Raw genomic sequence first — 15,000 nt, forward strand, 5'->3', positions numbered from 1 at the left:
GATGTGTGTATATCCTATAATCTGGATGTGTGTATATCCTATAATCTGGATGTGTGTATATCCTATAATCTGGGTGTGTGTATATCCTATAATCTGGATGTGTGTATATCCTATAATCTGGATGTGTGTATATCCTATAATCTGGATGTGTATATCCTATAATCTGGATGTGTATATCCTATAATCTGGATGTGTATATCCTATAATCTGGATGTGTATATCCTATCTGAACAGCCTAGTGATGCTGCTCATCCCATTACACAGCAATGTCACCTGGGAAAATGCATCAGGAAACACGTCGCTTTTTACTACAGCTTTACATGACGGAGGCCCATTCCACAAGAACACCCTGTCAACGCACCACCCGACCCTGTCAGCGCAACGCACCACCCGACCCTGTCAACGCGCCACCCGACCCTGTCAGCGCGCCACCCGACCCTGTCAGCGCGCCACCCGACCCTGTCAGCGCGCCACCCGACCCTGTCAGCGCACCACCCGACCCTGCCAGCGCAACACCCGACCCTGCCAGCGCAACACCCGACCCTGCCAGCGCAACACCCGACCCTGCCAGCGCAACACCCGACCATGCCAGCGCAACACCCGACCATGCCAGCGCAACACCCGACCCTGTCAGCGCCCCACCCGACCCTGTCAGCGCACCACCCGACCCTGTCAGCGCAACACCCGACCCTGTCAGCGCAACACCCGACCCTGTCAGCGCAACACCCGACCCTGTCAGCGCAACACCCGACCCTGTCAGCGCAACACCCGACCCTGTCAGCGCAACACCCGACCCTGTCAGCGCAACACCCGTCCCTGTCAGCGCAACACCCGACCCTGTCAGCGCAACACCCGACCCTGTCAGCGCAACACCCGACCCTGTCAGCGCAACACCCGACCCTGTCAGCGCAACACCCGACCCTGTCAGCGCAACACCCGACCCTGTCAGCGCAACACCCGACCCTGTCAGCGCAACACCCGACCCTGTCAGCGCAACACCCGACCCTGTCAACACACCATTCGACCCTGTCAACACAACACAACACTCGACAGTTGCACCCCTCTAAGCAGGGTAATGTAAACAGAACGGCCTGAGTAAACACCAAGCAGGGTAATGTAGTGAGGTCTGCACAACGCATCACCGGGGGCAAACTACCTGCCCTCCAGGACACCTACACCACCCGATGTCACAGGAAGGTCATAAAGATCATCAAGGACAACAACCACCCGAGCCACTGCCTGTTCACCCCGCTATCATCCAGAAGGCGAGGTCAGTGCAGGTACATCAAAGCAGGGACCGAGAGACTGAAAAACAGCTTCTATCTCAAGGCCATCAGACTGTTATTGAGTGGCTGCTGCCAACACACTGTCATTGACACTGACCCAACTCCAGCCACTTTAATAATGGGAATTGATGGGAAATGATGTAAATATATCACTAGCCACTTTAAACAATGCTACCTTATATAATGTTACTTACCCTACATTATTCATCTCATATGCATACGTATATACTGTACTCTATATCATCGACTGCATCCTTATGTAATACATGTATCACTAGCCACTTTAACTATGCCACTTTGTTTACATACTCATCTCATATGTATATACTATACCATCTACTGTATCTTGCCTATGCCGTTCTGTACCATCACTCACTCATATCTTTATGTACATATTCTTATCCCTTTACACTTGTGTGTATAAGGTAGTAGTTTTGGAATTGTTAGTTAGATTACTTGTTGGTTATTACTGCATTGTCGGAACTAGAAGCACAAGCATTTTGCTACACTCGCATTAACATCTGCTAACCATGTGTATGTGACAAATAAAATTTGATTTGATTAAATTGGCTAGTAGCTACTGTGGTATTTACAGGAAACGTGAGCTACAAAACCAAGACTGTCTTCCTTGCCAGCCACAACAAAACGCAAGGCAGTAACGTGAACTGAAAACAAGAAATCTCTTCAGTCACTCAGCTCCTCAGACTCCATCTCTCGTATAGGGCCTCGGTTGCTAAGGCACCTAATAACCCCCCTCTCCCTCGCTACATCTCTCCACCCTCTGTCACTCCATCTCCTTCCCCTCTAACACAGAAACATCCCGCAGTACAGACCTGACTGCTGTCTCTTGGCAGCCATCTCACTCCCAACCTCCCCCAGCCAGACAGTCCAGTACATACCTGCTGTCTCACTCCCAACCTCCCCCAGCCAGACAGTCCGGTACATACCTGCTGTCTCACTCCCAACCTCCCCCAGCCAGACAGTCCGGTACATACCTGCTCTCACTCCCAACCTCCCCCAGCCAGACAGTCCAGTACATACCTGCCGTCTCACCCCCAGCCAGACAGTCCAGTACATACCTGCCGTCTCACTCCCAACCTCCCCCAGCCAGACAGTCCAGTACATACCTGCCGTCTCACTCCCAACCTCCCCCAGCCAGACAGTCCAGTACATACCTGCCGTCTCACCCCCAGCCAGACAGTCCAGTACATACCTGCCGTCTCACTCCCAACCTCCCCCAGCCAGACAGTCCAGTACATACCTGCCGTCTCACTCCCAACCTCCCCCAGCCAGACAGTCCAGTACATACCTGCCGTCTCACTCCCAACCTCCCCCAGCCAGACAGTCCAGTACATACCTGCCGTCTCACTCCCAACCTCCCCCAGCCAGACAGTCCAGTACATACCTGCCGTCTCACTCCCAACCTCCCCCAGCCAGACAGTCCAGTACATACCTGCCGTCTCACTCCCAACCTCCCCCAGCCAGACAGTCCAGTACATACCTGCCGTCTCACTCCCAACCTCCCCCAGCCAGACAGTCCGGTACATACCTGCCGTCTCACTCCCAACCTCCCCCAGCCAGACAGTCCGGTACATACCTGCTGTCTCACTCCCAACCTCCCCAGCCAGACAGTCCGGTACATACCTGCTGTCTCACTCCCAACCTCCCCAGCCAGACAGTCCGGTACATACCTGCTGTCTCACTCCCAACCTCCCCAGCCAGACAGTCCAGTACATACCTGCTGTCTCACTCCCAACCTCCCCCAGCCAGACAGTCCAGTACATACCTGCTGTCTCACTCCCAACCTCCCCCAGCCAGACAGTCCAGTACATACCTGCTGTCTCCCTCCCAACCTCCCCCAATCAGACAGTCCAGTACATACCTGCTGTCTCTCTCCCAACCTCCCCCAGCCAGACAGTCCAGTACATACCTGCTGTCTCACTCCCAACCTCCCCCAGCCAGACAGTCCAGTACATACCTGCTGTCTCACTCCCAACCTCCCCCAGCCAGACAGTCCAGTACATACCTGCTGTCTCACTCCCAACCTCCCCCAGCCAGACAGTCCAGTACATACCTGCTGTCTCACTCCCAACCTCCCCCAGCCAGACAGTCCAGTACATACCTGCTGTCTCACTCCCAACCTCCCCCAGCCAGACAGTCCAGTACATACCTGCTGTCTCACTCCCAACCTCCCCCAGCCAGACAGTCCAGTACATACCTGCTGTCTCACTCCCAACCTCCCCCAGCCAGACAGTCCAGTACATACCTGCTGTCTCACTCCCAATCAGACAGTCCAGTACATACCTGCTGTCTCACTCCCAATCAGACAGTCCAGTACATACCTGCTGTCTCACTCCCAACCTCCCCCAGCCAGACAGTCCAGTACATACCTGCTGTCTCTCTCCCAATCAGACAGTCCAGTACATACCTGCTGTCTCACTCCCAACCTCCCCCAGCCAGACAGTCCAGTACATACCTGCTGTCTCTCTCCCAATCAGACAGTCCAGTACATACCTGCTGTCTCTCTCCCAATCAGACAGTCCAGTACATACCTGCTGTCTCATTCCCAACCACCCCCAATCAGACAGTCCAGTACATACCTGCTGTCTCTCTCCCAATCAGACAGTCCAGTACATACCTGCTGTCTCTTGGCAGCCATCATGTTGAGTTTGTCCACCTCTGGTTTCAGGGCCTTGTACTGTATGCCCAGGTCCTGCTCTGTTCCAGCGTTACGCACCTTCACCAGGTTCTCCTCCACCTAGAGGAGTTACAGAGGAACACACAGTTTAGACAGGCAGGGTTCTCTGTGCTACTTGATGGCCTAGGGTTCTCTGTGCTACTTGATGGCCTAGGGTTCTCTGTGCTACTTGATGGCCTAGGGTTCTCTGTGCTACTTGATGGCCTAGGGTTCTCTGTGCTACTTGATGGCCTAGGGTTCTCTGTGCTACTTGATGGCCTAGGGTTCTCTGTGCTACTTGATGGCCTAGGGTTCTCTGTGCTACTTGATGGCCTAGGGTTCTCTGTGCTACTTGATGGCCTAGGGTTCTCTGTGCTACTTGATGGCCTAGGGTTCTCTGTGCTACTTGATGGCCTAGGGTTCTCTGTGCTACTTGATGGCCTAGGGTTCTCTGTGCTACTTGATGGCCTAGGGTTCTCTGTTCTACTTGATGGACTAGGGTTCTCTGTGCTACTTGATGGACTAGGGTTCTCTGTGCTACTTTATGGACTGCCAGCACCACTAGCACAAGTGTATATTTCATTATTTTATTTCCTTTGTTATCATTTAAGGCCAGGCACCACCACCTTGAGTATTCTTTGCTCACTAAAATAATCCTTATCTGACACATGAAATGTTGAATATATATTCAACCATGTCGGCAATAGGAGAATGTGTGAGTGGGAGCTGGAGGGAAGGAGAGAATCCCGTTCTTCCCTCTATTCAACCATATCGGCAATAGGAGAATGTGTGAGTGGGAGCTGGAAGGAAGGAGAGAATCCCGTTCTTCCCTCTATTTGACCATATCGGCAACAGGAGAATGTGTGAGTGGGAGCTGGAGGGAAGGAGAGAATCCCGTTCTTCCCTCTATTTGACCATTTCGGCAACAGGAGAATGTGTGAGTGGGAGCTGGAAGGAAGGAGAGAATCCCGTTCTTCCCTCTATTTGACCATATCGGCAATAGGAGAATGTGTGAGTGGGAGCTGGAGGGAAGGAGAGAATCCCGTTCTTCCCTCTATTTGACCATATCGGCAATAGGAGAATGTGTGAGTGGGAGCTGGAGGGAAGGAGAGAATCCCGTTCTTCCCTCTATTTGACCATATCGGCAATAGGAGAATGTGTGAGTGGGAGCTGGAGGGAAGGAGAGAATCCCGTTCTTCCCTCTATTTGACCATATCGGCAATAGGAGAATGTGTGAGTGGGAGCTGGAAGGAAGGAGAGAATCCCGTTCTTCCTCTATTTGACCATATCGGCAATAGGATAATGTGTGAGTGGGAGCTGGAGGGAAGGAGAGAATCCCGTTCTTCCCTCTATTTGACCATATCGGCAATAGGATAATGTGTGAGTGGGAGCTGGAGGGAAGGAGAGAATCCCGTTCTTCCCTCTATTTGACCATATCGGCAATAGGAGAATGTGTGAGTGGGAGCTGGAGGGAAGGAGAGAATCCCGTTCTTCCCTCTATTTGACCATATCGGCAATAGGAGAATGTGTGAGTGGGAGCTGGAAGGAAGGAGAGAATCCCGTTCTTCCCTCTATTTGACCATATCGGCAATAGGAGAATGTGTGAGTGGGAGCTGGAGGGAAGGAGAGAATCCCGTTCTTCCCTCTATTTGACCATATCGGCAACAGGAGAATGTGTGAGTGGGAGCTGGAAGGAAGGAGAGAATCCCGTTCTTCCCTCTATTTGACCATATCGGCAATAGGAGAATGTGTGAGTGGGAGCTGGAGGGAAGGAGAGAATCCCGTACTTCCCTCTATTTGACCATATCGGCAATAGGAGAATGTGTGAGTGGGAGCTGGAGGGAAGGAGAGAATCCCGTTCTTCCCTCTATTCTACCATATCGGCAACAGGAGAATGTGTGAGTGGGAGCTGGAAGGAAGGAGAGAATCCCGTTCTTCCCTCTATTTGACCATATCGGCAATAGGAGAATGTGTGAGTGGGAGCTGGAGGGAAGGAGAGAATCCCGTTCTTCCCTCTATTTGACCATATCGGCAATAGGAGAATGTGTGAGTGGGAGCTGGAGGGAAGGAGAGAATCCCGTTCTTCCCTCTATTTGACCATATCGGCAATAGGAGAATGTGTGAGTGGGAGCTGGAAGGAAGGAGAGAATCCCGTTCTTCCCTCTATTTGACCATATCGGCAATAGGAGAATGTGTGAGTGGGAGCTGGAGGGAAGGAGAGAATCCCGTTCTTCCCTCTATTCAACCATATCGGCAATAGGAGAATGTGTGAGTGGGAGCTGGAGGAAGGAGAGAATCCCGTTCTTCCCTCTATTTGACCATATCGGCAATAGGAGAATGTGTGAGTGGGAGCTGGAGGGAAGGAGAGAATCCCGTTCTTCCCTCTATTTGACCATGTCGGCAATAGGAGAATGTGTGAGTGGGAGCTGGAGGGAAGGAGAGAATCCCGTTCTTCCCTCTATTCGACCATATCGGCAATAGGAGAATGTGTGAGTGGGAGCTGGAAGGAAGGAGAGAATCCCGTTCTTCCCTCTATTTGACCATATCGGCAATAGGAGAATGTGTGAGTGGGAGCTGGAAGGAAGGAGAGAATCCCGTTCTTCCCTCTATTTGACCATATCGGCAATAGGAGAATGTATGAGTGGGAGCTGGAGGGAAGGAGAGAATCCCGTTCTTCCCTCCATTTGACCATATCGGCAATAGGAGAATGTGTGAGTGGGAGCTGGAGGGAAGGAGAGAATCCCGTTCTTCCCTCCATTTGACCATATCGGCAATAGGAGAATGTGTGAGTGGGAGCTGGAGGGAAGGAGAGAATCCCGTTCTTCCCTCCATTTGACCATATCGGCAATAGGAGAATGTGTGAGTGGGAGCTGGAGGGAAGGAGAGAATCCCGTTCTTCCCTCTATTTGACCATATCGGCAACAGGAGAATGTGTGAGTGGGAGCTGGAGGGAAGGAGAGAATCCCGTTCTTCCCTCTATTTGACCATATCGGCAACAGGATAATGTGTGAGTGGGAGCTGGAGGGAAGGAGAGAATCCCGTTCTTCCCTCTATTTGACCATATCGGCGGCAGGAAAAGCACGATGGAAATATAGCCTTGAGGAACAGCAGGAACAACATTCAGGTTCAACGCTCATTCAGCATCCTCGTATTCAGATCCTATCATGCAGTCCATAAGTGTTTTGGCCCAAATGGCACCCTATCCCCTACATAGTGCACTACTTCAACCAGGGCCCGTGGGTTTGAGCTCTCTCTGCCCTTAAGGCTCTGGTCAAAAGTATTACACGGTGTGGGGAAAAGGATATCATTTGGGACTCTGGAATCTGTGGTAGGAAGGTTGTTCTTTGCTGTGAGCTGCCAACACAGTCAACATGGTTCCCTTCCACTCAACAGTCCATTAAAGACCAGCGCCTCAGCTACAGTTCATGATAAATTATTCAACAGCTACTAGCTGCTACAACAGAAGAAACTGTTAGTCCTCCCCATCTTTACCATAACACACACTAGAGATCTCATCCAGTAGTAGGCCCCGTGTTCATGTTGAGCTGTGTTAATAATGATAATTATGATAAATAATAATAAATAATGATAATAAAATAAAGAAAGGAACTCCCATGAACATCTATGAAGAAGAAATACTTCCTGAAATACCCTTCCGTGATGGAAAGTTAAGTATCAACTTCCTCCTCCGGTCGACAGTCAATTGTTATCCGTCACAAATGGCACCCTACTCTCTAAACTAGTGCACTAGTCTGCATCCGAAGTTGCCCCCTATGAGCCTTCACTATAGAAGTATTTGACAGGAACAATCCTCGCCTCTGAATGTGCCAGATCATCCATCCAAAACAAAAAGCTTGTTTGTTGTTGTCTGTAGTTCCTGGGTAGTAGTCCGCTCTGTCTAGAGATAAAACAGTTTCTGCAGGAGTCTAGGCCACATGTTAGCGAGCCACACTTTAGTTTTCCACACAACGCGCGAGAGAGGCGATGTGTCCTAGTACTGTAACTCTAGGCAGGGCACCTCTCCTATCGGTTCTAGTAGCGCACTATGTAGGGAATAGGGTGCCATCTGGGGCTTAGCTGTAACCAAACCCTCGGTGACGACTGAAATCCCATAAATAAACTCATGTCTAAAAAATGTTTTAAAACATTCAGCCATCCATTGTGAGAACTGATAAAATATACAAAAACAGGCTAGCTGTAGCCTCTTCTATTGAGGCCCGAAGCTAGGCTAGGCGTAGCCTCTACTATTGAGGCCCGAGGCTAGGCTAGGCGCAGTCTCTACTATTGAGCCTAGGCTAGGCGCAGCCTCTTCTATTGAGGCCCATGGCTAGGCTAGCTGTAGCCTCTTCTATTGAGCCTAGGCGTAGCCTCTACTATTGAGGCCTGAGGCTAGGCGCAGCCCAGTGTCCAGAGCATGTCAGGACTTCATCTCTCTCGAACATGATGCCCAGTGTCCAGAGCATGTCAGGGGTTCATCTCTTTCTAACATGATGCCCAGTGTCCAGAGCATGTCAGGGGTTCATCTCTTTCTAACATGATGCCCAGTGTCCAGAGCATGTCAGGACTTCATCTCTAACATGATGCCCAGTGTCCAGAGCATGTCAGGGGTTCATCTCTAACATGATGCCCAGTGTCCAGAGCATGTCAGGACTTCATCTCTAACATGATGCCAGTGTCCAGAGCATGTCAGGACTTCATCTCTCTAACATGATGCCCAGTGTCCAGAGCATGTCAGGACGTCATCTCTCTAACATGATGCCCAGTGTCCAGAGCATGTCAGGACTTCATCTCTCTAACATGATGCCAGTGTCCAGAGCATGTCAGGGGTTCATCTCTCTAACATGATGCCCAGTGTCCAGAGCATGTCAGGACTTCATCTCTCTAACATGATGCCAGTGTCCAGAGCATGTCAGGACTTCATCTCTAACACGATGCCAGTGTCCAGAGCATGTCAGGGGTTCATCTCTCTAACATGATGCCAGTGTCCAGAGCATGTCAGAACTTCATCTCTAACATGATGCCCAGTGTCCAGAGCATGTCAGGACTTCATCTCTAACATGATGCCAGTGTCCAGAGCATGTCAGGACTTCATCTCTAACATGATGCCCAGTGTCCAGAGCATGTCAGGGGTTCATCTCTAACATGATGCCCAGTGTCCAGAGCATGTCTGTGGTTCATCTCCAACATGATGCCCAGTGTCCAGAGCATGTCAGGACTTCATCTCTAACATGATGCCCAGTGTCCAGAGCATGTCAGGACTTCATCTCTAACATGATGCCCAGTGTCCAGAGCATGTCAGGGGTTCATCTCTAACATGATGCCAGTGTCCAGAGCATGTCAGGACTTAATCTCTCTCTAACATGATGCCAGTGTCCAGAGCATGTCAGGACTTAATCTCTCTCTAACATGATGCCAGTGTCCAGAGCATGTCAGGACTTAATCTCTCTCTAACATGATGCCAGTGTCCAGAGCATGTCAGGACTTCATCTCTCTAACATGATGCCCAGTGTCCAGAGCACGTCAGGGGTTCATCTCGGACTTTGCTGCAGCCCCGAGATGAAGATACTCAGTTACAGCAAGAGCACTGCCTCAGTTTGTATGAGTCTAAAAATAAAAAAACAGCACCCTATTCCCTATATAGTGCACTTTATTTAACCAGACCCCATTATGGAATAGGGACTATAGAGAATAGGGTGTCATTTGGGATACGGACCCTAGTCAAAAGTAGTGTACTACATAGGGAACACTTTGCCATTTCCAACACGGCCCCGAGTGTCTGGACGCCACTAACCCGGTGAAGTGGTGGGCTATAAACAGATTCGTGATAAGACAGGGGTAAAGTGGAAGAACTGAATGCTAAGAGCCAGTAGGGGAAGGTTTTTAAAATAACCAACTAGAACACAGGGTGGAGCCTAGCCCAAACGGAAATACCACACATAGCTGTGGAGGCTCTCTAACCTCAAGAGCAGAAACTTGACCTTTTCAAATCTTCTCCTACTTAGTTTCATAGTAAATCATAGCGTTTCTGTAGAATCCTGGTCCCCGTGTTCATAAAAAGGTCTTTGAGTGCGAATGTAGCTGTCTGTATAATCTTATGATGTATTAAAATAAAGACAACACTGATCCTAGATCTGCACCCGGAAGTCCAAGATATGTAGCACAGTTGGTAGAGCATGGCGCTTGTAACGCCAGGGTAGTGGGTTCGATTCCCGGGACCACCCATACGTAGAATGTATGCACACATGACTAAGTCGCTTTGGATAAAAGCGTCTGCTAAATGGCATATATTTTATTTATTTTTTATAATTAACGCATACAGGCCATAGTCATTTCCTGTTCAACCTGCTGTCCTGTCCGAGGCTTGAAGAATGACAGATGTCGGCCATTTTAGATCCCGGCTGTAAAAGTGACTCAGACACACAGAGGTCATTGTGTCAAACAACGTCGTGGTGTTGGTGTGTTCACATCAGAACAGGTTTACTCACTGACACACACACACACAGAGAGAGATCGTGGTGTTGGTGTGTTCACATCAGAACAGGTTTACTCACTGACACACAGAGAGAGATCGTGTTCTGAAGCTGAAACTAAGAATATGTCCCAGATAAAAACATAAACTCAGAGACAAAAGGACGAGAGGTCAATTAGAGTACTAACGATCAATGGAAATAGTGGTTTTTTTTTCTGTAATAGGGAATTATTGATCAGTGGTTTAGAGACATGGGAGGAGCAGGTCTTCTGAAATAGGAGTCTTGTTATTTTGGCCACGTGGCCCAGCTTGATTGCGAGGAATTCTAAATTGGTCAACAACAGGCTAGGGCTGGGTTATAAAACTACATGCTATCCCCATTGTTCTGTGGAGAGAATCCCTGAGGACAGGGGAGAATGACCATAACATCTATGAATAATCCTACTCACCCTCATTTGCTTTGGGGTTTGTGTTATTTAAGAGTAACATCAACTACTAACGGTCCCAAACGACACCCTATTTCCCTACGGGCCCTGGTCAGAAGTAGTGCCCTACCCTACGGGCCCTGGTCAGAAGTAGTGCCCTACCCTACGGGCCCTGGTCAGAAGTAGTGCCCTACCCTACGGGCCCTGGTCAGAAGTAGTGCCCTACCCTACGGGCCCTGGTCAGAAGTAGTGCACTACCCTACGGGCCCTGGTTAGAAGTAGTGCACTACCCTACGGGCCCTGGTCAGAAGTAGTGCACTACCCTACGGGCCCTGGTCAGAAGTAGTGCACTACCCTACGGGCCCTGGTCAGAAGTAGTGCCCTACCCTACGGGCCCTGGTCAGAAGTAGTGCCCTACCCTACGGGCCCTGGTTAGAAGTAGTGCACTACCCTACGGGTCCTGGTCAGAAGTAGTGCACTATATAGAGAATAGAGTGCCATTTGGGACTAAGACAACCGGAGATGATAAACAGTAAGGTCATCTCTATTGACTGGAGGTGTGTGACCTTGTTTAATAAAACACCTGAAGTGCAGGTAAAGAGATGGACGACAGACAGAAGACCTTGTTTAAAACGTTTTAGCCAAGACACCACAACGTTAGTTTGAGTCAGGCAAACTATTTACCTACAACAATAGTTTACAACTAGACGTGTGGCTCATCCATCTGTCCATCTGACACACAGCAGACCTTGTTTGAAACGTTTTAGCCAAGACACCACAACGTTAGAGTCAGGCAAACTATTTACCTACAACAATAGTTTAAAACTAGACGTGTGGCTCATCCACCTGTCCATCTGACACACAGAAGACCTTGTTTAAAACGTTTTAGCCAAGACACCACAACGTTAGTTTGAGTCAGGCAAACTATTTACCTACAACAATAGTTTAAAACTAGACGTGTGGCTCATCCATCTGTCCATCTGACACACAGATAGATGATAGGTAGCTTGTCGACGTAGACACACACAGACGTGTGGCTTTCTTTTCAGAAAGGTGATTCAGAACTTATTTTAAGATCTGATTTATATTTTATTCGAAGCAATAAAATGTAACATTCAAGTTATTCATAATATGGCTAAATATTTTCTCCTATATGGAAGTTCAGTCATATCCACAAGAGCCCACATCGACAAGCTACCCATCATCCATCTGTGTGTCTACATCGACAAGCTACCCATCATCCATCTGTGTGTCTACATCGACAAGCTACCCATCATCCATCTGTGTGTCTACATCGACAAGCTACCCATCATCCATCTGTGTGTCTACATCGACAAGCTACCCATCATCCATCTGTGTGTCTACATCGACAAGCTACCCATCATCCATCTGTGTGTCTACATCGACAAGCTACCCATCATCCATCTGTGTGTCTACATCGACAAGCTACCCATCATCCATCTGTGTGTACATCGACAAGCTACCCATCATCCATCTGTGTGTCTACATCGACAAGCTACCCATCATCCATCTGTGTGTCTACATCGACAAGCTACCCATCATCCATCTGTGTGTCTACATCGACAAGCTACCCATCATCCATCTGTGTGTCTACATCGACAAGCTACCCATCATCCATCTGTGTGTCTACATCGACAAGCAACCCATCATCCATCTGTGTGTGTCTACATCAACAAGCTACCCATCATCCATCTGTGTGTACATCGACAAGCTACCCATCATCCATCTGTGTGTACGTCGACAAGCTACCCATCATCCATCTGTGTGTCTTCATCAACAAGCTACCCATCATCCATCTGTGTGTACATCGACAAGCTACCCATCATCCATCTGTGTGTACGTCGACAAGCTACCCATCATCCATCTGTGTGTACATCGACAAGCTACCCATCATCCATCTGTGTGTACGTCGACAAGCTACCCATCATCCATCTGTGTGTCTTCATCAACAAGCTACCCATCATCCATCTGTGTGTACATCGACAAGCTACCCATCATCCATCTGTGTGTCTTCATCAACAAGCTACCCATCATCCATCTGTGTGTCTACATCAACAAGCTACCCATCATCCATCTGTGTGTCTACATCAACAAGCTACCCATCATCCATCTGTGTGTCTACATCAACAAGCTACCCATCATCCACCTGTGTGTGTCTACATCGACAAGCGACCCATCATCCATCTGTGTGTACATCGACAAGCTACCCATCATCCATCTGTGTGTGTCTACATCAACAAGCTACCCATCATCCATCTGTGTGTCTACATCGACAAGCTACCCATCATCCATCTGTGTGTACATCGACAAGCTACCCATCATCCATCTGTGTGTGTCTACATCAACAAGCTACCCATCATCCATCTGTGTGTGTCTACATCGACAAGCTACCCATCATCCATCTGTGTGTACATCGACAAGCTACCCATCATCCATCTGTGTGTGTCTACATCAACAAGCTACCCATCATCCATCTGTGTGTGTCTACATCGACAAGCTACCCATCATCCATCTGTGTGTCTCTACATCAACAAGCTACCCATCATCCATCTGTGTCTACGTCGACAAGCTACCCATCATCCATCTGTGTGTCTACATCAACAAGCTACCCATCATCCATCTGTGTGTACATCGACAAGCTACCCATCATCCATCTGTGTGTGTCTACATCAACAAGCTACCCATCATCCATCTATGTGTCTACATCAACAAGCTACCTATCATCTATCTGTGTGTGTCTACGCCGACAAGCTACCCATCATCTATCTGTGTGTGTCTACGCCGACAAGCTACCCATCATCCATCTGTGTATGTGACAAGTTAATAATGGTTTAGTTATTCATGTCTCTCTCCGTGTGCCCGTGTGTGTGTGTGTGTGTGTGTGTGTGTGTCTCACCAGTTTGAGTTGCAGCAGCAGCTTATAGACATCAGACATGTCGGCCAGAACCAGCAGGTGAGTGACTGCAGAGAGGAGTGCCCTGGCTGCACGGACCATGTTACCCCTCTTTACCGAGGAACAGGGGTCCTCTGCAAACTCTCCCGATGCCTGCTTCATGGATTCACCTGAGGGACAAGGACAGGATATTACCGTTGAGACATGAGGGTTCGTCCTAAATGACACCCTACTCCCTACACAAGTAACCATTGTCCGAGCCAGAACAGCTCGGGTTCCCGTCCTCTCTGGAACCTGCCAAAGAGAGGAGGGGAACCTGCCAGAGAGAAGAGGGGAACCTGCCAGAGAGAGGAGGGGAACCTGCCAGAGAGAAGAGGGGAACCTGCCAGAGAGAGGAGGGGAACCTGCCAGAGAGAGGAGGGGAACCTGCCAGAGAGAGGAGGGGAACCTGCCAGAGAGAGGAGGGGAACCTGCCAGAGAGAGGAGGGGAACCTGCCAGAGAGAGGAGGGGAACCTGCCAGAGAGAGGAGGGGAACCTGCCAGAGAGAGGAGGGGAACCTGCCAGAGAGAGGAGGGGAACCTGCCAGAGAGAGGAGGGGAACCTGCCAGAGAGAGGAGGGGAACCTGCCAGAGAGAGGAGGGGAACCTGCCAGAGAGAGGAGGGGAACCTGCTGACATTTCAGTGTTAATTTGATGCATTCATTACCATATAAAAACTGCAGAGAACATTTCGGGGCAGAGTGAAGCGGGATGAAGACTTCCCACTGAGCTCCAAACCACTGAGCCAGTGTTAGTCACACCAGGGTTTGACATTTGATTCACGCAGACAACAAATACTGAATATACATGTTGAAAGAAGCAATCTATGATTCAAACCGCAAAAGCCACCCCACCTCTTGATTTGGTTAAGATCTGAGAGATGGGGGTTATGGGAAACTGTTGCTTTGGTTAAGATCTGAGAGATGGGGGTTATGGGAAACTGTTGCTTTGGTTAAGATCTGAGAGATGGGGGTTAAGGGAAACTGTTGCTTTGGTTAAGATCTGAGAGATGGGGGTGGTTATGGGAAACTGTTGCTTTGGTTAAGATCTGAGAGATGGGGGGGTTATGGGAAACTTGCTTTGGTTAAGATCTGAGAGATGGGGGTTATGGGGAAACTGTTGCTTTGGTTAAGATCTGAGAGATGGGGGGTTATGGGAAACTGTTGCTTTGGTTAAGATCTGAGAGATGG

At 49.3% G+C, this 15,000-nt stretch overlaps 1 protein-coding gene across 1 annotated transcript in view; it reads right to left on the reverse strand.

Annotated features, from left to right (window-relative positions):
- Positions 1 to 15,000, reverse strand: part of LOC118381083 (catenin alpha-1-like) — a 270,529-nt gene that overhangs the window by 218,571 nt on the left and 36,958 nt on the right. The window contains 2 exon segments of the mRNA XM_052517805.1: positions 3,925 to 4,044; positions 13,775 to 13,941. Of these exon segments, the coding sequence (XP_052373765.1) occupies positions 3,925 to 4,044; positions 13,775 to 13,941 (287 nt within the window).

The sequence above is a fragment of the Oncorhynchus keta genome, chromosome 4 (genome assembly GCF_023373465.1).
Source record: "Oncorhynchus keta strain PuntledgeMale-10-30-2019 chromosome 4, Oket_V2, whole genome shotgun sequence".
Classification (NCBI taxonomy): domain Eukaryota; kingdom Metazoa; phylum Chordata; class Actinopteri; order Salmoniformes; family Salmonidae; genus Oncorhynchus; species Oncorhynchus keta.